At 49.5% G+C, this 20581-nt stretch overlaps 1 protein-coding gene across 43 annotated transcripts in view; it reads left to right on the top strand.

Moving 5' to 3' along the window:
- The window catches only part of MICAL2 (microtubule associated monooxygenase, calponin and LIM domain containing 2), a 237285-nt gene that overhangs the window by 144832 nt on the left and 71872 nt on the right, over nucleotides 1-20581 (top strand). For 34 of the 43 annotated variants that reach the window (XM_081543143.1, XM_081543130.1, XM_081543115.1 and 31 more), the window contains 4 exons: nucleotides 378-466; nucleotides 2141-2243; nucleotides 17595-17775; nucleotides 18779-18966. In XM_081543143.1, the coding sequence (XP_081399269.1) occupies nucleotides 378-466; nucleotides 2141-2243; nucleotides 17595-17775; nucleotides 18779-18966 (561 nt within the window). Of the gene's footprint in view, nucleotides 1-377; nucleotides 467-2140; nucleotides 2979-4847; nucleotides 4906-5925; nucleotides 6145-17594; nucleotides 17776-18778; nucleotides 18967-20581 lie in introns of those variants that run through there. The other 9 variants (XM_081543151.1, XM_081543148.1, XM_081543150.1 and 6 more) reach the window with 2 other exon arrangements.

The raw sequence follows: 20581 nt of genomic DNA, 5'->3' as shown, positions 1-20581 counted from the left end.
TTCAGTGCTGTTTCTACCCCCAGGGGTCCCAGAAGCAAGAGGAACTATAAACAGAATTGCTATTCTAAGCTGTCCATTTTGCTGCCTGGCAACTGGCCTTGGGAAGAGACTTGGCCTCAGGGATTATCTGAGGGTTTCTGCCCCATTCCCGGGAGCGTGCCCCCGTCCCCCACCACCGTTGCTGTGGCTAGCGGCCCCCTCTCAGCACCTCTTTAAGGCAGGTGATGGAAACCATTTCCCATGTTTGCACCTTCCTGGGCTTGTTTCCCTTAGTGGTGTTTCTCTGACCTAGATGGTGGCAGGCACTTGGCTCAGGTTCTGCTGTGGCTCTGCTTTACAGGAGAAAAACCTCTGAGTGTCTGTGTGTTTTTTTACAGGCAAGTTTTTCTGCAAGCCTCATTTCATTCACTGTAAGACCAACAGCCAGCAACGGAAGAGACGGGCAGAGTTGAAGCAACAAAAAGAGGTAAGTTTTATCTTGAAAGTGGTGGTGAAATGGGAAAGTTCCCTGGTAGGAGGAGGTTGTCAAGAGTTCCTGCAGGTTATGCCAATGTTTCTAGCTTTGGGGGTCTTGAGACTCAGGTGAAGAGGGCTCTGCTCCCTGGCAGGAAGGTCCCTGTGTCTCAGTCTGTTCAGCTGGCCTCTGGGGTGTGAGCTGTTCCAGATGTCAGCTCCCAGGGCAATGACTGCTGCTTCTCATGAGAAGCCCAGAAGAGCTTTCCCATGTGCCAAGGAAGGAGCTAAATGCTTAGCCATGCAAAAGCCACGTAGTCCCCAGGGCCTGGGGCCCCCATAGCCACAGAGCACTGTGAGTAGTGATGCCTGGCATAGGGCCAGCCCTCTGTGGTTTCCAAGTCCTTTCCCCAGGTTCTTGGATGTCAACAACGTGACTGGCCTGTTTAATTTGCAGATGGCTTGTGATAGCACCCTCCCTACCCCCACCCATGGTAGCTCTTAGCCAGCATCTTCTTTATGGCTTGATTAATCACCCACCTCCAGCAAGACCAACAACTTCAGCTTTTTTCTGATTTCACAAGTAATACGGGCTTCCCAGGTGGCTTAAGTGGTAAAGAATCCGCCTGTCAATGCAGGAGACACAGGTTTGATCCCTGGGTTGGAAAGATCCTCTGGAGGAAATGGCAACCTACTCCCGTATTCTTGCCTGGAATATCCCATAGACAGAGGAGCCTGGCAGGCTACAGTCTATGGGGTCGCAAAGAGTTGTACACAGCTGAGCAACTGAGCACACACAGGTACACACACACACAATAGAAAAATGGCTAAGTAAATGAAAGTCTATAAAGAAGGAAAGTGAAATAACCCATCATCACTCTATCCTGAGAAAATCATAATTAACATTTTGGAACATTTCTTTGTAGACTTTTTCCTGTATGAATACAGTTGACCCTTGAACAGTATGGGAGTTAGAGCCTTTGACTCTCTGCAGGTTCAAAAATTCATGTATAATTTACAGCCAGTCTTTCATATGATGGTTCCTCCACATCCATAGATTCAACCATCCATGGATTAGGTAGAGGTGTAGTATTCATTATTGAAAAACTCTGCATTCAAGTGGACCCGTGCAGTTTAAACCCACATTGTTCAATGTATGTTTTAACCCAGTTGGAAACCTGCCTGCGCAGTTTCATAGCCTTCTTTTTTCACTAACAGTATATTAAGAACAGTTTCCCATTAAGAATTCTTTTGGAGCCTAATTTTTGATACCTGTAAAAGATGACTGATAATTTATTTGCATCCTATATTGTTGGACATTACTATTTTTGCCTTATAAACATTTTACAGGGAATGTCTTTGTACTTGTATCTTTATCCATATTTCGAATTGTTACTTAGGATCAATCATGAGAATGAGATTGCTGAGTCAAAGGGCGCCTATGTTTCGAAGGCTCCAGAGGAAACTGATCCCTGTGATCAGTTCCCACCCCCACCCCAGGAAAGTTGCACCCGTGTTCAGCCCCCTTCAGCAGTGCACAGGGGGTGCTGAGATTTTGGGGAGGGGTCCTGGTTGCAAATTGTAGGGTCTGCCAAGTCCTGCCTTTATTGAGTCTTCCTCTGCTTCACTGGAGGAGCCCTCTCTGAGCATCATGGACTGAATGCCCTCACCTTGATCTCTTTCTCAGGAGGAGGGGATGTGGAAAGAGCAAGAAGCCCCTCGACGAGACCCTCCCGCGGAAAGTTCTTGCGCCGCCGCCGCCATCGCCACGCCGGAAGGCAGCCCCCCAGGTATCCCCAATTCCTTCTTTAGGAAGGCGCTAAGCTGGCCCCTCAGGCTGCCGTGGGGCCTGCTTCACCTTCCCCGGAGGCTGCTTAACTGGATTCAGGGACTCCTGCGCGCCACCAGCTTGCATTTCAGGGACAATGCTTACAACTACTGCTACACCTACGAGCTCCTGAGCCTCGGGCTGCCCCTGCTCTGGGTGTTCTCCGAGGTCCTGGCTTCCATGTACCGGGAGTCGGAGGAGTCCCTCCAGAGCATCCGCGACTGGCTGCTCAGATGCGTCCCGGCCAAGCTGCGCTGAAGCCCAGCCCCACAGTACCGTAACATTTCCCGCGTAGATGGCGACGTGTGCGGCCAGCTCAGGCGCTGGCCAGGGAGCCCCACGCCCTTGAACCAGTTAGCTCAAAGCCAAAGAATTTCCCGTCGGCCACCTGCGCCTAGCCTGGTCGCGGTGAACATCTGCTTCAGGCCACCATGACATGAAGGATGTTTTTCTAGTAGCTTTGTACTTTTATACCAAAGCGAGCCATACTTCTAGGTTTACATTTCAATTTTTAACGTTTAATAAGCCAAGAGAAAGCATTTTTTTTCCCTGTGAGTGTCAGTTTTTTTAAACACGGGTTTGAGGTTTATAACTGGTATTACAAAAATCCCTTCCATGCTGTGATCTTGAAATAGCCGCTCCCTGTAACGTGAATAATTTGGGCTTTTAAGTAAACCAAAGCGAGCGTGCTATCTCCTGACAGTGCCTTCTGATTTTTGTGCCTGGATACCACTTGTCAACAAGGGACAGTTGTTTGCAACATGGAAGCATAGTAATTTAGAAGAAAAAACAAAACAAAACAGAAAGGACGAAAGAGAATTAAATCTACAGGATATGGCAATATGTCGTTGCCTGTTACCTGTCCTCCCAGGGAGGATTATTTTGCTCCCTTGTTCTGATATAAAATAGTAGTTTCAAGATTCCCCTGACCCCAATACCAAACTGCAGCCAAATTACATAGACCCACAGGGCTTCAAGTGAACTGCTACAGACATGCGTTCTCCCTTCCCATTAATGAGCATGGCAGCCAAAGCCCATTGGCCCCTGACCACTCAGAACTCCATCACACTGATGCAATCCTGAAGAGGAGTCGTGTCAGCTGGTGGCATTTTAAGCCCTCCTTTGGAGGTCCCCAGTCCAGGTTGCAGTCTGAGCCAAGGCCATTCACGGTCCACAACAGTCAGGCTGAGGGAGGAAACTGCCCTCTCATGCCGTGTCCTTTGGGACAGAGGGTATTTGTTAGCACCTGACAGTATTATTTCTGGAAAGCGTGACCTCCCCTGTGAGCATGGCTTGCAGGCATTCTGGCTTCTTAGCCAATTGGCTGCCATGCATATTTGGTCAAATGGTCAGAAACCATTGATTATTGAATTGTCCCAGCTGAGGAATGCATCTGATCCAGGGGGGAAGCTCCCGTGTCTTGACTAGCAGAGGAGGCTGGGAGTGGATGCTGTTATTGACTTATGCATAAGAAATATACCTTATTAAGGGCAAAACAGGCCTTGGGCCCACCTACATTCTTCATTCTGGGCATCTGGAGGAGGCCTCAGCCTTCCCAGCTCCACTCTGCCTGGACATGCATGGCTGCTGGGTCTGGCTGAACAGTGGAGATGGCTGATAGAGGAAGACCTTCTGCAGAGTTCAGTGTATCTAGAGTTGCTGAGCCCTGCCTATTACACTAGAAAGATCCTCTAGATTAAGATAGGATGGAGTCTTGTGGGTTAGGAGCCAGAACTTTTAAGGGCTTTGAGATGCCAAGTTCTCCAGGGTGGGAAGAAGCAGGGAGGCATTTCTATTATATAAACACTTTCCTGAGTCCCTGGGTAAATCAGGGGCATGACTGCGGCCAAGTCCGTGGGAACTGGCGCCTCTGTCTTTGTTGGAACTGTTCTTGTCCTATGACTTGCATTATGTTTTTCCAAATTTTTGCTGGTATTTTAGTGTTCTCTGGTGGGAGGAGCCCTTGATTCGTTTCATGTTTGATTCTGAAAGTCACGATGTAAACGCATCACAGCTGTATCATTGTTATTCCCGTCAGCTCAGGGCAGGATGAGATGCTTTGTGGGATGCTCCATGAAGCTGGAGTTAGGATCTCTGAGAATGTCACTTATGGCCATAAGGAGACTGGTTTGAATTACTCTGGTGAGACAGGGCGTGCCTGTCAGAAGCCTGAGATGTTTGTATGTTCTGAGACGTTGAACCTTCCTGGTGGGGCAGCACCAAAACACAAAAGTAAGTCCTGGGAGCGGGATGTTTCTAAACCTCCATAAGAATGATTGTGGGACACTAGAGTAAAATCGGGGCAGAGAGGAGGTGGGGGGCGGTGGAGACGGGATTATTTCCAATTGCCTGGATCCACTCTTGCAGATAAGTCACTGCTCACTTCCAGAAAGGTTCATCTGTCCTAAGCAAGCCATAACTTGTTTGGGGGAGTTGCTCTTCTTTAATGGTTGCCTCGTTTTCAACCCCCGTACCTTTTCGTATTGTCCAGCATTTTCCTTGTTCCGCCAACTAAATTCTCTCTTCTGTCTCTCTCTCTCTCCAAACCTTACACTGTGGCCATCAGTTCATTTCAGCCTTCCAGTGCTGCACCCACTTCTTGGCTGACACACTTCTGCTCTGAGGTGACTGGTTTTCTTGCCAATTTTCAGAGAGTGGTACTAACCCCTGACCTGCTTTCTGCGCCCCGTCTCCCCCCCTCACCCCGCCGTGGCCTTGGTTGTGCTAACTGCGAGCGTCTTGCCTACTAATGGACTCATTCATTTGGTGGCATGGTTGGTGAACAATGTGGGGTGGTGTTCAGCTCGAAAGCGTTTCTGATTCCATCCCTCTGAGCCGGCTGCCCAGTCCACTCCAGGTGCATGGCCCACCTCCTCTCTACACTCCACGGCCTGCATGCATGCTTTTCTGGTTGCACTTACAAAGCCACTTACCTTCCCGGGAGGGTTAACCTGGAATGTGAGACTGTGCCATAGAGAGGGCCCTTCACCTTTGAAAAGAACTCTTTCATCTCCCAGCCTCTGAAAAAGCATATGCATACAAGCATCTTCTTCAGTTGCTTTCTAACATAAAGGTTATCAATGTTATCAATCTGCACCATAGGTGACTCTTTTTGGAAGGATTTAAAAAAAAAAAAAAATTTCTCCCAGGCTTCATCACAAGCTTGGCCCAGACTCTCTATTTTGAACACACGATCACAATTTTTCTAGTGAATCTTTCCTCCCCTGCAGCCTATACTTTCCCTCCCAGAGTTTTGCTTTGACTCTTCTGGTCTCTCTTGGCTCATAAAGCCCCAGAGGATACAGAAGCTTCAGCTAGAGCAGTCATCGTCACAGGCCAGGGGTGCCTTGGAGAGCAGCCCCCTTTCAATGCCCCCACAGCTCTGCTCAGAACGCATCCCCCTGCTGACTCTGCCTGGAGCAGCAGGACACTCACAGTGCTTTTAAAGAGAAACACCACACCTAGTCCGGTGGGGCTGTTGAAGGCAGGCCTCGCAGTCCCGGGCTGCAGGTGGTGGTGTCCTGCATGTGGCCGAGAGCCATGCTGACCTCTCTGCACAGCCCTGCATGCTGCATTTTGCTCCCTCGTTGGTGCAGATCCCAGCCAGGATGAAGTCACCGTTCTTGTCTTATCTTCTCTTGCAGAATCTCTCCCCTTTATAGAATGTCAACCAAAGAGTGCCCTCCTCCCCCCCAGCCTCCTCCTTAGCTAGCCTCCCCCACCTTGTCACCATGCATGTTTGTGACCTTTGGTAGTCATTACAGTGCCACGTGGAACCCTGTATTTTGCACACAGCGAACAATGTTTAGCTTTATTTATGGTATTTGATGCTGTACATGGAAATAAATATGGTTCTTTATAAAGCTCATTGTTTCCTCTCTTCTTTGCCGTGGAAGCTGCTCAAACCTCAAACACGGGTTGGTTGAAGGGATTGGCCTTTCCTGAACTGGCGGGCCTTGCACTTGTGGTGACATGGAGCTCTCTGGGGCTGTGCTGGGTACTCTCAGAGGAAATATTACCTGGGGGTAATATTTGGAAAATATCACCCATGCTCCGCAGCCAGGCTTTGGGGCTCTTCCTTGAAAACTCATGGTACTTCTCTGTTCTAGGTGCTGGGCATTGCTGGCTGAGGGTCAGGGTGCCCTCAGCTATAAGGAACAGACTGTATTAACAACTGCTTGCACCCATTTCCTGCACACATCCAAGCCTTGGACCTGTCAGAGAACTTTACTTAGGAACCTTACTCTAACTTAGGTTCCCATGCGACAGAGATTGCTCTTGAAAGTTTTGTGCTGGCCCAGCTGAGTGATGGGTATAAGGTAAGAGGAAGGACTGGACATTGGTTTCAGGATGGCAGTGAACACGGCAGGTGTATTTATCCATGGAGGAGAGTCATTTGGGCTGCTAAGAGACCCACTTTGCCCTCAAAGGCTCAAGTCACTCAGTTTCTTGGCTGCAAGGCTCTGCCCACAGGGCCACTCTGAGGACGTTTCCATGGCAGGCTCTGGCTCAGTTCCACTTGTCTTTAAGGGAGGGATTTGAAGTTTCACTCAACTAGTCTGGACAGTGTCAAAGAAATCTGGTCCCCCCACCTCCCCCACCCCCACTTCCCTAGGGTGGATGCCTTTCTTGACCAGGCTGGATGTGCTGGGCTTCTGACACTGGCATGTAAACTCATCTATGAACTTCATGAGGGCCCTTGTATCTCTAAAGGGGCACTTCCTAGGCCCTGGGCCCCTGAGCCCAGTTGCTGGTGCCTGGAGCTGCCTGGGGTCATGACCAAGTGTTGTTACTGTTACCCAGGTGAGATACTCTTTCTGTTCCCTAGAAGGAAGGGTGTTAGAGACTGAAGTCAGGAGCTGGGTTGGACAAGTGGCTTATTCTTTTATTCATTCATTTATTCATGTGTTCATTGAATGCCTACCATGCCCTAGGCATATTCTAGGACCTAGAGATGCAGCAGTGAGCTACACAGAGCACCGCCCCTCCCTGCATCTTGGATTGTATATATCTCAGTGTCGTTGTACTAGGCTTGATTTGTTTTGTTTAGTTGTGTATGCACTTATTTATTTGTCTATTCAACTAATATTTAGTGAGCATCTACTGTATGTTGGGAATATAGCAGAGAATGAGGCAGACAAAAGTCCTCATTCTCATGGAGCTTACAGTGTGGTTTTGATTTGAAGTTGGGTGAAAGCAACATTTTCCAAAGTGTGACAATGGAACACTAGCTTTGAGAGGTGCTTTGTGAAGAAAGGGTTTCATAGTCTCAGAGTTTGGGAAATGTTTTATACTAACCATGCTGATGGAGAAGGAAATGGCAACCCACTCCAGTGTTCTTGCCTGGAGAATCCCAGGGATGGCGGAGCCTGGTGGGCTGCCGTCTATGGGGTCGCACAGAGTCGGGCACGACTGAAGCGACTTAGCAGCAGCAGCAGCAGCAGCAACCATGCTGATCCTCCCAAATCTTGGTGATCCTCAAGACTCATTAGCACATTCAAATCTGAGGAGTCCCCCAGTAAGGAAGCCTAATTAACTTTTTTCAACTGGATTTTCCTATACCTCTTTGAAGTGAGTTTTTTGTTTGGGGGGTGTTTTTTGTTTTGCATATTACATTCTATGTAAGTGTTTATAAAATATTCTTTATCCAGAAACACTGGATTAAAGAAATTAAAATAAAAATGTAAATAATAGAATTAAGTATTGGTCAGATAATGGAGTAGTAACTTTCTAAACTTTAAAACCTCTGGTGGAAAAAATCTCAGAGGGAAAACATGGCACAGATTTGACTTATAAGAATTTTTTAAAACTTAATGTATAAAAAGTAAAAATGAAAATAGTCAATAGGCAGGCAGACTGGGGAAAAATCTGAATTTGATATGAGAACAGAGACGTTCATTGCTGTGGCCTTTAGAAAGTTCCTGCAAAGCAATGGTCTCAGGCACCTTGCATGTGTGGGTAGGGTTTGTTGATTAAAGACCCAGTGATAAACGGGCAAAGACTATGCATGAATAGTTCACATTCAAGCAAATTTTAAAACACTAAAACAGCAAGCATTTCCAAAAATGTTCTAACTTGGCTTTCAAAGGAACGTAAATTAATTATGCTGTATCCACTAAATAAGTAAAGGAATAGTGAATAGATTGTAAGAAAATGCAGACTTAATCACTAATATTAAGTGAAAAGTTAAATGGGGACCATCTTTTCTGGAAAGCAATATGGTAACGATTATTAAGACCCAAAAAAGGGATTCTGACCTCTGGGCCCAGTAAGCCCACCCCAGGAACTGATCCTAAAGAAATAATCCAGCCAGAGAAAGAAAGTCCCTGCAACCAGAATACTGAGTAGGGTAAGTGGGTCAAGTGAAGAGAGCGTGGCTGCTCTCCTCTATTTCTGTGAATTCATTCACTTTCAGGGCTTTTCCTTTAGTCCCTTAAATAAGTAAGAGAAGTGACTGGTACTTTCACTGCCCCCAGGCCAGTGTTTCCAAGGGGTCAAAGAGTTCCTGTGTGGTACCTCATTAGCTCTTCACCTCCTTGGGTTGATACTGATTTTAAAGTTCAATGAAGCTGGAGGCAACCTAGAGCAGGATCTTCAACTATCAAGCATCTTCACCTGTCTAAGACTCAGGCCAGGAATCTGGTGCTGTTCACAGGAAAGGCCTTGGCATAGGGGAAGGCCTTGGACTTGGCTGAAGACCTAACTCTGACCCCAGCACTTTGTACAGACTTAGAGGCACTGGGCAAGTCCCTTCTGTGAACGGGGCTAGCGATGCCTCTGGCGGAGGGTTTTGTGAAGGCGGAGTCGGTGAACATGCCCAGCAAGGGCTCTTGCTGAGTTATAGGGTGAACTTTCCCGTTTTTATGCAGCAGAGAGTGTCCTGAGGGAGGCATTCTAGGTCAGAGAGACCCAGAGTCTGACAGGACTTCTGAGAACTAAACGGGTCTCAGTTCACATGGGAAGGCAACATCTATTGTTCTCTACTCTTCCAGTCCCCCGTCTCTCTTGAAGGTAACTGGTTACTTCCCTTTAGACATTCTGGCCTCAGTTTGAGCCCCTTCTCTCCCACTACCTGCCCTTTAGTTTTGCTGTAGTGAGTGTCTTGAGACTCAGCAGAGGAGCCGTCTTCAGCTCTCTCACGGGCTGCCTGCTCACCGTCTCCACGTCACTGTCTGCACAAGAGTCTCCAACTTAGACGTCCACCTCAGATTTCTGATCTTCCCCTGAGACAGACTCCACACTTGGCCTTCACAGTCTCCAGAAATGGCAGTTCCGTTCTTCTTATTGCTCAGCTCAGAGCCTCAGTTGGAGTCATTCTTGGCTCTTCTTTTCTTGGTCCCACATCCAGTCCGTTAGTGCATTCTAAGTACAGCCAGAATCTGTCTGCATCTCATCACCTCCACGCTACCATCTGGTCCCAAGTACTGTCATTTCTTCCCACGTTGTTCAGGTGACATCCTACAAGCCCTTCTTACAGAGAGCTCTCCTTACACCATTCAACCTGTTTTCAACCCAACAGCTGGAGTAATTCTCTTAGAACTTAAATCTGATCTCTTCTCTGCTCAAAACTCCAGTGGCTGCCCAGCTTCCTCAGAGTAAAAGCCAGAGGCATATGGTGGAGTCAGACGGTTCTGTTCAGGCTGGCCTCTGTTATTCTGACCGGCTCCCCCTCACATGCTGTGTCCCAGCCACACTGGCCTCTGCCATGTGGCATTTGCACTGGCTCTTCTCTCTGTCAGGAACACCGTTTCCTGGTATCCATGTGACTGACCCTACTTCTATTCAAATCTTTGTTTCCATGTCTCCCTCTCAGTGATGTCCACCTTTAACACCACAACCTGCACCCCCAGCTCTCCTGATCCCCCTACCATCTAATTTTTCCATAGTATTTATCACCTCTAACCATATTATATAAGTCATTTACTACCTATTTGTATTATTTATGTTTTCCTTCTTGTTAGAACATAAGCTCCTCAAGGGTGGGAGTCTTTGTTTCTTTGGAACATTTGTACATACCTATCAGGTAGAACAGGGCTTGGCACATAGCGGACCCTCAATAAATATATGAAGAATAAATAAAGGTCCTGCCTTCTGGCCTGGACCTCTGACTCCTCTAACTTGGGAGCCTGCAGCCATCTGGGGCCTGAAATGACCTTGCTGGTGTCAGATCATGGGAGCAGAGAGAACCTGTAAGAGAAGTAGACATTGTGTCTTGTTACCTCTGCGGAGCCTTTGGATTGATTGGGAGAAGGGAGCTTTGGTTTGGCTTCCATTTTGCCTGCAAGGGGTATAATCTTCACACAGCCTCTCTTGGCTGTGTGTGGGAGCAAGTATGTCCGAAGCTGAAGACCCAAGGCTGACCCAGCCTGGTACCTATTTGTGGCAGGAGAAGGAGGAAGAAAAGGGTCAAGATCTGGGGACTAAGGCTCCAAAGCTGGCACTGTGAGCCAAACCCAAGTAGGAAAGTCAGCTTCCTCTCTGCCTTGGGGCCACCACACTGTTGGAAAGACATTGCATGTCCCATCCCTTTCTTCGAGCCCTGATGGAGTAGGCCTTCCTGCTCAGAAGGCTCAGGCCAGTTTGGGGGCCCATCTGTGGCTGGTGTTTCCATGGTGTGTCCAGGCAGAGGGCTCTGTGAGATGAGCAGATCAGCTCTGCTGAGGGCTGTGAGCAAAGGGAAACCTGGGTCCCCCTTCTGGTTGACTTTTAGTTTACTTGAGTTGGTTTCTGCACAGAAATTGCTGCTAAAGCCAGGCAGGGTCCTTGGAGGAACACTGCTCGCACTGATTCAAAGCAGTAGAGGGTGAGCCCGAGTACACATGTGTGCACACAAACATGCCCCACGGTCAGCCTGGGGATGCCTGGTGAGCATGCCACTGGGCAGGAGAGCCATGCTCCAGCATGGCGGGTGGACCCGAGGCCCAGGGCCACCCATCAGTTTACTGGGATTCCTAGTAGTACACTGTCCTCTAGGATGACAACTGTGCTGTCTTTAGACACCTGTGCCTTTATCTTTGAAAGGGACGTGCACTGCAAAGGCCCTTGGTACTAGACCGACACATGTCCCTCCTAAAGCAATTGGGTGGAGGTAACGCCTGACACAGTTTCCTTCCCAGGGCCCTCGCCCATCCTGCCAGGGGCTTGTCAGTGTCCCCTTGCTCATCACAGTCCAGGAGGAGACTGCACTACGCTTAGTATCCTGGAGAGCTGCCTCTTTGCTCTCCCTGCCCTTCCCCTGCTCTGCTCTGCGTTAGAGGTGTAACCCCTGAAAACTGCATTTCCCAAGCTCCTTTGCAACTGGTTTCCCATTAAGTTCAACTGTTGAGACATACTAGTGAGGGATCGGAGGGTGGGACCAAGGGAGAAGCCAGGGTATTCCTCCCATCACTCTGCGTCCCAGGAAGTTCTGTGCGTTTTCCCGTGGTACCTGCCGCCTACTGCGTGGCCCTGGCCTCTGGACTCATAGCACTAACTCCTCCCAGAGTCCTCCTAGCCAGTAGCTTGCTATTATTCATCTCTGGGTTGCCTTGTCATCCCTATTTGACTTTTCAGCTCATCCAATACCATCGTTATTGGTTTCCTATATTAACTTTACTCCGCTGAACTCCCTGGCTTGGGTTCTGTTTTCTTGACTGATAAACCCAAGTTCCATTGCTCTTGTTAAACTTCTCTCTTCCAAGAGAACAATGGACAAGAGAGCAGAGGGAGCTTTTCCAAGCCCAGAGCCAAAAGTGGCTCTGGTAGTTAGGAGCTGTGTGACCTTGGTCCAGTGAGATAACACCTCTGAGCTTCAGCTTCCTAATCTGTAAAACAGGCTTAATAACAGTACCCAGGAGAACCTGTTGCTTCGTTGTCTTCCTGGGTTCTGGAGGAGAGTGGAGGGTCTCCAGACTTGGGGAGAAAATGGGAAAAAATTCACCAGCAGAAAGGAGGGCAAGGGTGCTCCCCCTGACACTGTAGGAGGGGCCTGGCCACAAAAGCGCCTCGGGACTTTGCTGCTTGGGGCCAAGTGAGGAGAGACATGTCCCCGGACACTGCTTGCCTCTGCCTCTGGAGTCTCCTCTTTCTTCAGGGAGCAGGTGTCTGGACTGAGCAATGAGAGGAGACTGAGATGCTCAGCTCTAAGCAGATCTCCTTCCCTCCAGGAGGCTGGAGCGGCTGCTCTGGGAAGGGCTGGATCATCCTCACCCTCCACAACCAGGCACCTCCTCCCCTGGCAGCTCCCAGCCCCACTGAATTCTCCCTATGAGCACCAATAACTTCAGGCAAAGCCTAGGACAAAGAGCAGCTGGGCCTGGGCGAGGCAGCACCAGTGAGCACACCCAGGCCCTTCACCTGGGGCTGGTCACAGACACACTGCTCTGTGTCCAGGGCAGGCTGATCCCACTCAGCCTTGGGGTGGCCCTGGTTGAGTTACTCTGGTCTCTGCATTCTCCCACTCATGCAAGGAAGATGATCATAGCATCTTTTTAGGATGGGGGGATATCAGAGAAGATGAATGTAAACTCCTAAACAGGCATGTGGCCCTGGGTGATGAGTTGGGGCTGCTTTTGTTATTGTTTTTAGATTACTTCCATTACAAGTACTAGAACCACCAGAACTACCACTACTGATCTGTGCATGTGGCTAGGGATCCTCAGGGGGATGTGAATAAGTATCTGGAATAGAAGCTTGAGTAGAGAAATTTCCTCTTGGGGCAGCACTGAACCTGAGACCCAGTGGTTGCCCGGGCCTTGTGGGGCAGAAGGAAGGGAGGAGCATTCCTCCTTGGGGGTCTTCTGCCTGAGAGAAATGGTGACCAGAGGAAGCACCAGCTTCTTTTCCACAAGTCTCCATGACCAGGTGCCCCCTGGCCCCCGACCCTCCACTGATACCCAGGATCCCCTGTGAGAGACACTGGTCCTGGCCCTGCTGAACTGGGGGATCTTCATTCGGCCACGTCCCCACCCCTCTAGAAGCCAGGAAGCCAGCCTTACCCTGATCTATCCCTCAGCCCTGCCGGCAAAGTCAAAACTCTCCAGGAGAGAGGAGAAGGAGGAAAGCAGACCCTGGGTGTTCTTGCAGGTTTGGCTGCCCTCTGAGATATAGGGGGCGTGTGTCTGCTGCCTGGCACAGCTCACCTTCGCTGCCTGCAGCCACCCATCCAGCCAAACTGCTCTCCACTCCCTCTCCCCTCTTCTCCTCCACGTGTGCTCAGCCGATAGGTCTCCAATTATCACAGCTGCCTCCTCACTGGTCTCCCTCTCTCCTCCTTGTGGGTCCTCCCGTCCACCTTCCACGCTGCAACCAGAGCTATCTTTCTTGGAGGCAAATCTGATGATGCCAACTGCCAGCTTCCAGTCCTTCAGTGGTTGCTCCCAGAGCAAAACCCACCCTTCACCTCGCCATTCAAGGCCCTTCCTGGTTTGATGTCAATGCTATCATTTCCTACTGGTTTCTTTTCTCTACCCTCTTGTCTTCCAGTCGCATGGACTTAGTTTCCATTCCTATGCAGGTGGCAGTGCTTTCCCACTTTGCTTTTGGTCCCAGGGGTCCTCCCCCTCGCTACCTCTCCTTTCCCTGTTCAAATCCTACTCATCCTCAAGCCCCATTGAAACGGTGCCTTGTAACCAAAGTCTTTATTGCATGGAAGTTTGACCTCCCTCCACTCACACCTCATCTTGGCCTCACTCTTTTGGGTCTACCTTATAACACAGGTATTTATGTACAGACCTTCTTTCTCCTGTGGGGCAGAAAGAGGTGCTTTGAGGCAGACAATGGCTGACTCATCTTCAAATCCCCAGTACAACCTGGATCAGAGAAGAGCACAATAGCTTCTGTTGCCTATGCACGTAGCTGCACACACAGCTCACAGGCACACACATCTATACTCACATATGAACCAGGTATAGAGCCAGATCTCTGCTGCAGTAAGTTTGTGTAACAAGCCTCCCAAACCTTAGTATCTTTTAACATAATTTTTCTGGCCTGTGGGTCTCTGGGTTGGCTGAGTGGCTCTGCTTCAGGCTGCAGGTATAAAGGTAGCCTTGGCTCCCATGGGATCAGCCAGGCTGTAGGTTGGCTCTAGATCTGTTCCACGTGCCACAGTCAGGGACCCTAGGCTAAAGGGGCAGTAGTCACTAGGGACAAGCTCTTCGCATGGCCAACAAATAGGAGTGCAAATGGACTAGCCAAACAGCAAGGACATTGAAAGCTGCTGTTCTCATCGTGCCCACTAATTTCTGCTGGTCAAAGCAAGTCTTAGGGCCAAGCCTTGGGGCAACTGGACAGAGAAGCTCACCTCACCTCTCTAGTGGGAAGGACCGCAAGGTCACAGGACAAACTACAACTGTTACGGGGAGGGACTGAAGAACTGGGGACGCATCCCAGTCCAAACTCATAGAATAACTGCCATGCATATTGGGGTCCATTTGTAGTACTGTTCTGTTCACAGACATACAGACGAGGCCTCATCCTCTGACGAAATATACTACTGAGTGCTGGTGTCTTAACCTCTCTGTACACCTGTTTTCTCAGCAGCAAAATGGGGATAATACGTCTTTTCCTAGAATCTTGTGTGACACTTAATAGACTTATTACATGCTAAAATTCTCGATAAAAGTACTCAGTAAAAGCTGCTGCTATTATTATTACTACATAGTCAAGTATTCAATTATAACACTTACTCCGCAAATGCATCCCCTCCATCTACAGGCTCACCATTGCAGAAGGGTGCATACATGTCCTCACAAGCAAGCATGCACTGTACCAGGGCTTACAAACCAGTGACCACCTGGCTGCATCTGCTTGTAAACATGTTTTATTGGACCTGTACAATATTTTAAAATGTGCGGCTTTGCACATAAAAATCAAAATGAATTATCTTCCCAGATGGTAAATAGAATTAGGGAGTAGATAACATTTCCCAGAAAGAGCGTGTGGGTGAAAAAATGAGAGGGCCTAGGTGGAAGTATGAAGAACCTATTATTTTTACGGGTTGGCTAGAAGCCAGAACGGTTGAGATGGAACAGTCTGCTAGGCAGGGAAAGTGAGCCTGGGAGCAGCAACGGGCAGAGCAAGAGCTGCAGGAGGGCCCCAAAGCCTAGTGAATTGGATTTAGAAACAAGGAGGGCACGAGGAACTTTGTTGGGGGTCATTTGGATAGTAGAGGTATAGGCAGGATTATAGGGGATTGAGGAGTGAGTGATGCTAGGGGAAGAAATGGAGAAAGTGAGTGCAACAAACTCTTCCAAGAAGACTAGCTAGGAAGGAAGAAGAGTTGGCTTGGAGCGGGGATGGCAGGACTGGTAATAAAAAGTTTTCTTAAAAAGGTAGGGTATGTAAACGCTTATGGAAAAGATCCAGTAGACAGAGAATTAATGACACAGGGAAGAGGAGATAGTGACCTTGGGGGGTGCGTAGGGGGAGCCAAGGTCAAGTACAGTGTCATCCTTAGAGAGGAGAAAAGAATCCTTTCCCACTGTGACCAGAGAGGAGGTCACTGAGCTAGTTAGTGACCAAGAGGGAGCTGGGGCCCAGGCTGCCTGTCTTACTCATTTATTCACCAACTGATTCGTTGATTCATTTAATAGGTATTTATTAAGCATCTATTCTTCACCAGGCACAATACTAGCAAGAAAGAAATAGGCAAAAATCACTGCCTTTATTCTCTGCATGGGAGAGAGATAACAAAATAAATGGGGAATGTGTGTAGTTCATTAGAAGATGTGATATGCTATGAATAAAAGTAAAGAGGAAAGGAGAGTGCTGAGGGTGTGGGCTCTCGTTTGAGGAGAATGACTCGGGTCACCTGCCTGAGAAGGCAGCAGTTGTTTGAAGGCTTGGAGGTAGTGGGTGAGCAAGCCCTGCTCTTTGGGGACAGTGTCTCCAAGGAAGATGTGAGAACCTCTGAGCTGGGGGCCGAGACGAGGGCGGGCTGAGTGTGGGAGAGTCAGTGTGGTGTTCACGTGGTCAGAGCAGAGAGCCAGGGGGAAGCACTGGGAGATGAGGTCACAGGGACCCTGGAGGATTGTGAAAGGAGGTGGTGTTATTGTCTGACTTCCTTTTTTTTTTTTTAATTTTTTAAAAACTTTTTAATTAGAGGATAATTGCTTTACAATATTGTGATGGTTTTTTGCCATACATCAACATGAATCGGCCGTAGGTATACCTACGTCCCTTCCCTCTTGAAGCCCTCTCCTACCTCCCTCCCCATGCCACCCCTCTAGGTTGTCACAGAGCACCGGCTTTGGGTTGCCTGCATCATACATCAGTTTTAACAGTCACTCGGCAGCTGTTGAGAACAGACTGAAGGATGGGGCATGGCCAGAGGTAAAGCAGGGAAACCAGTAGAAGCTATATTATGATCCAGACAAGAGATGACGGTCGCTGGGGCCAGGGTGGTAGCAGAGGAGGTGGTGACATGTGCCTGGATTCCTGGCATATTTTCAAGGTAGAGCCAATAGGATTTGCTGATAGCTTGAGTGAAGAGTGAAAGAATGAAAGAAGTCAAGAATGCTACTGAAGTGTTGACTGGAGCAACCAGCAGGTCCCAATTGCCATTTACGGAGATGGGAGGGCTATGGAGAGGCAGGCTTGGGGAGAGCTGGAGATGGGGATTTCCATGCATGTGAGGTTAAGGTATCTATTGGACATCTCCCTGGAGATGCCAAGAAAGCCTTTGTGTGCATGCATCTACATTCAGGGGAATGTCCAAGCTGGTCAGAGAGATGTGTGAGTCCATGCTGTCTGGGGTTATTTAAAGTCATGAGACTGAATAAGGTCATCAAGGACATGAGTGTTGATGAGAAGAGAAGCAGTTCAAAGACTGAGTCCTGGGACCTTCCAGTGTTAGCAGGTCAGGTCCTGGGGAAAGGGGAACAGTGAAAGAAACAGAGAAGGGGATAGCCAATGGGGAGGAGGAAGCCAGCTACGCTGTCCTGAAAGAAAAACTGCTTCTAGAAGGAGGGAATGATCAGCTGGGTCAGAGGCTGCTGGTGTGTCAAGTAAGAGGAGAAATGAGAAGTTACCACTGGGTTTAGCAGCACAGTGTGATTTTGACAAGAGCAGTGCAGAGACTGGTGGGCCTGGGGTGGGCCCTCTGCACATTTCAACCCTCCTTTATGGGTTAAATGGGATGGTGTGTGTGTTCATGCTCAGCACACAAGATGTGTGCTCTAAATACTGGGATGTCTGGTGGGCTGAGTGGTGGGGACCCAGTGACTGCAAGGAGGAAGTCCATCTTGGAGTGCCCACCCAAGCCTCTGGAGGAGAGGCAGGCTCCCTGCAGGGCTGTCCATTCCCACCATCTCTCTAGACCCTCTTCTCTCAACAGATGAGCCGACCTCCCCCAAGAAGCCCAAGAATATCCCAGAGCCTGAGCCTGGGGATGTGGCAGGTGGAGCTGCCTCCTCCCTGCCCTCTGAGTGGACCGCAGTGAGGATCAGCCCCGGGGAGGATGTGGTTGGACAGGACGTGCTGGCTGTGCGTGTCCTGGTCACCAGCGATGACAGCAGGTACGCTCCCACTGCTGTAGGATGGGGGCAGGAAGAGCTGGGCAAACAGATAGCTCTAGGGAGCTAGTCTTCTCCCTACTCACTTGCAGCTTGGTTCCTTCTGAGGATCAGGAGGGGAGACTCTATTCCAGGCCCCTCTCCTCAGCTTGGAGATGGTGGTCTTCTCACTTATATGGCATTTTCCTTCTATGTATGCCTGCATGCTGAGTCACTTCAGTAGTGTCCGACTCTTTGTGACCCTATGGACCATAGCCTGCCAGGCTCCTCTGTCCATAGGGATTCTCCAGGCAAGAATACTAGAGCAGGTCGCCATGTCCTCCTCCAGGGGATCTCTCCCACCCAAGGATCAAAATCCACATCTTTTACATCTCCTGCATTGGCACGTGGGTTCTTTACCACCTGGGAAGCTCCTTGCTTCTATGTATGCCTGTGTCTAAATTTCCTTGTAAGGAAAATCATAAGGACTCCTGCCAGATTAGGCTTCCCTGGTGGCACAGATGGTAAAGAATCTCTCTGCAATGCAAGAGACCCATGTTCGATCCCTGAGTGGGAGAGATCCCCTGGAGAAAGGCATGGCAACCCACTCCAGTATTCTTGCCTGGAGAATCCCAGGGACCAGGGAAGCTAGTGGGCTACCGTCCATGGGGTCACAGAGTTGGACACGACCGAGCAACTTCCCCTTTAACCTGCCAGGTTGGATTAAGGCCCACCCTAATGACCTCATTTTAACTACTTAATGACCTCTGTAAAGACCTTGTCTCTAGAAACACTCCCATTCCCAGGTACCCGGAGTTAGGACTTCTTATGAATCTGGGGGGGTGTGGACACTGTTCAGCCCAGAACAAAGCCAGAGGCTGGGTGCCAGGCACAGAGGTAACTAAACTACAGCCCTTTCCCTGGAACCCCTTTGTCTGATGGAGACAGTGATGGGCAGGGCACAGTGTGTGGGGGGTGGGGGATTGCAGGCCTCCAAGCTCACCTGTTCTATCCCTCCACCTTCCAGCTCCGATGCAGAGTTGGACCACGGTGACAGTGAGGCCTCCAATACAGAGCCCTTTGACGAAAGACCCCAGCGACTGGAACTCCACCTCCCACCCCTCCTGAAGCCCCTCACCCGGCACAGCTCCCTGAGGGAGGCCCTGACCAGGGTAGTCTCTCCACACGACCTCGGGGAGCCCGAAGCTGTGCCTGGTGAGTAGAGAGCCTGCCTGGGAGAGAGACAGGCTTGCCTGACCCTGGGACACAGGGGCAGGAGTGGGGAAGGGGGACAGAGACTCTTACAGCCAGTGTTTCCTCATGGAGGACGTCTGGCCCTCAGGCTCAGAGATGGTGGAGCTGGGACACATGGGGGTGAGGGGACTGGACGCAGGGCCAGCCTCCCTCTCCACAGGAAGCTTTGGAATCTCAGGTGGGAAGGTGGCAGAGGGGCCTGACTGGCTGTCGTGTGTCACAGGCAGAGATAAGGTATGGGGGTTGTTCCAGGACCCTCTTGCCTGGAGCAGTCTCCTCTGTGAATATCTCCTGAGAGGCCCTCTGGCATTCTGTAGCCCACAAGGGAAGGGAGGTGGGCCCAGCTGCTGTTGGACCACAGGTAGCCCTGGGCAGCATAGTTTCCCTGGGGGCAGCACAGGGACACTCTCAGTGCCTGGGCCCTGTGGAATGTGTGGTAACAAATGCCCTGTCACTGAGTACTCTGTTGGTCAAGGCTTTGCCTATACATGGCACCATTTCATCCTCAGGATGACCCTGTGAGGTAAGTAGCACGAAGCCCATTTTACAGGTGTGCAAACAGACTGTTTTCCCGAGGACTCACAACTTAGCAAGTGCTGGGTGCTCCACACTCTAAGAAGTAGTTGTCTTCAGCATTCCAGCTTGTTTTAATAAAGGTGGCCTTGGATTGAGTGTTTTGAGTTAGTCAAGAGCGAATGCTAACCCATGGGTGTGAAGAAACAGGCTAACAGCAACCTGCCACCATCAGGACCAACGGCCTGAGCTTCCCTGGAAAGAGCCGAAGCTCCACTTGTCCTGTGCTTCCCTCTGGTGGCCAAGAGCAGAACTTCCACGTGAACCTAAAAATGTTCTTGGGAGTAATGGTTTCACAGGAAGACCAGAGCTGGGGCTGGAATCCTGGAAATTCTGGGTTTCCGCTCCCATGTGAGCTATTTTTTAAAAGGACAAATTGTCATCCAAACACATGTGCTCAGGACCATTTGTGGTGCTATCCAGAGAGGATTAGCACATGCAGAGGGCAGAGGCTTGGGTACCACAGGCCTCTCCCTCTGCCTGGGCTCCAGCTTCCTCAATTACGTATAGGAAGCCTGCCCGCCTCTCGTTCCTTCCCTCCATTTCTTCTCTCTCCTCGATTGCCAGGGGATTTTAGGCAATTTACAAGAGAGGCATAAAACAAAATTGTGTGTCTCTATATATGAAAGAGCACCTCAAGATAAAGTCTCAAGATATCTATATATATATGAAAGCGAAAACCAGTTTAAGAGGTGTAAACCTCAGAGAGGCAGACCATGATCCTAAACTGTTCTCTAGTGGAATCATTTGATACTGAGTTTTCCTGAAGTCACAGTTCAAATGGAAACAGACAATAATTTCTCATTATTCACAAGGGAAAAATACACTGATTTGCAGCAGGTCTCAGTTCCACTTTTCCTAATGCTTCACCCTATGGAAATTTCCTGAGAGGGATATTCCACTGTGTCTTGAACGGCTCTGCAGAAAATGCAGCCATCGTTTTCCCAAGGCTGTTTTATGCAGCGCCTCTTGCTGGCAGGTAAGAGCATGACAGCAAAGCGTG

This window comes from Giraffa tippelskirchi, chromosome 11, assembly GCF_054371585.1.
Source record: "Giraffa tippelskirchi isolate mGirTip1 chromosome 11, T2T-mGirTip1v1.2.pri, whole genome shotgun sequence".
Taxonomy (NCBI): domain Eukaryota; kingdom Metazoa; phylum Chordata; class Mammalia; order Artiodactyla; family Giraffidae; genus Giraffa; species Giraffa tippelskirchi.
The sequence above is the reverse complement of the archived record's forward strand: the minus strand, read 5'-3'. Positions and strand labels throughout refer to the sequence as shown.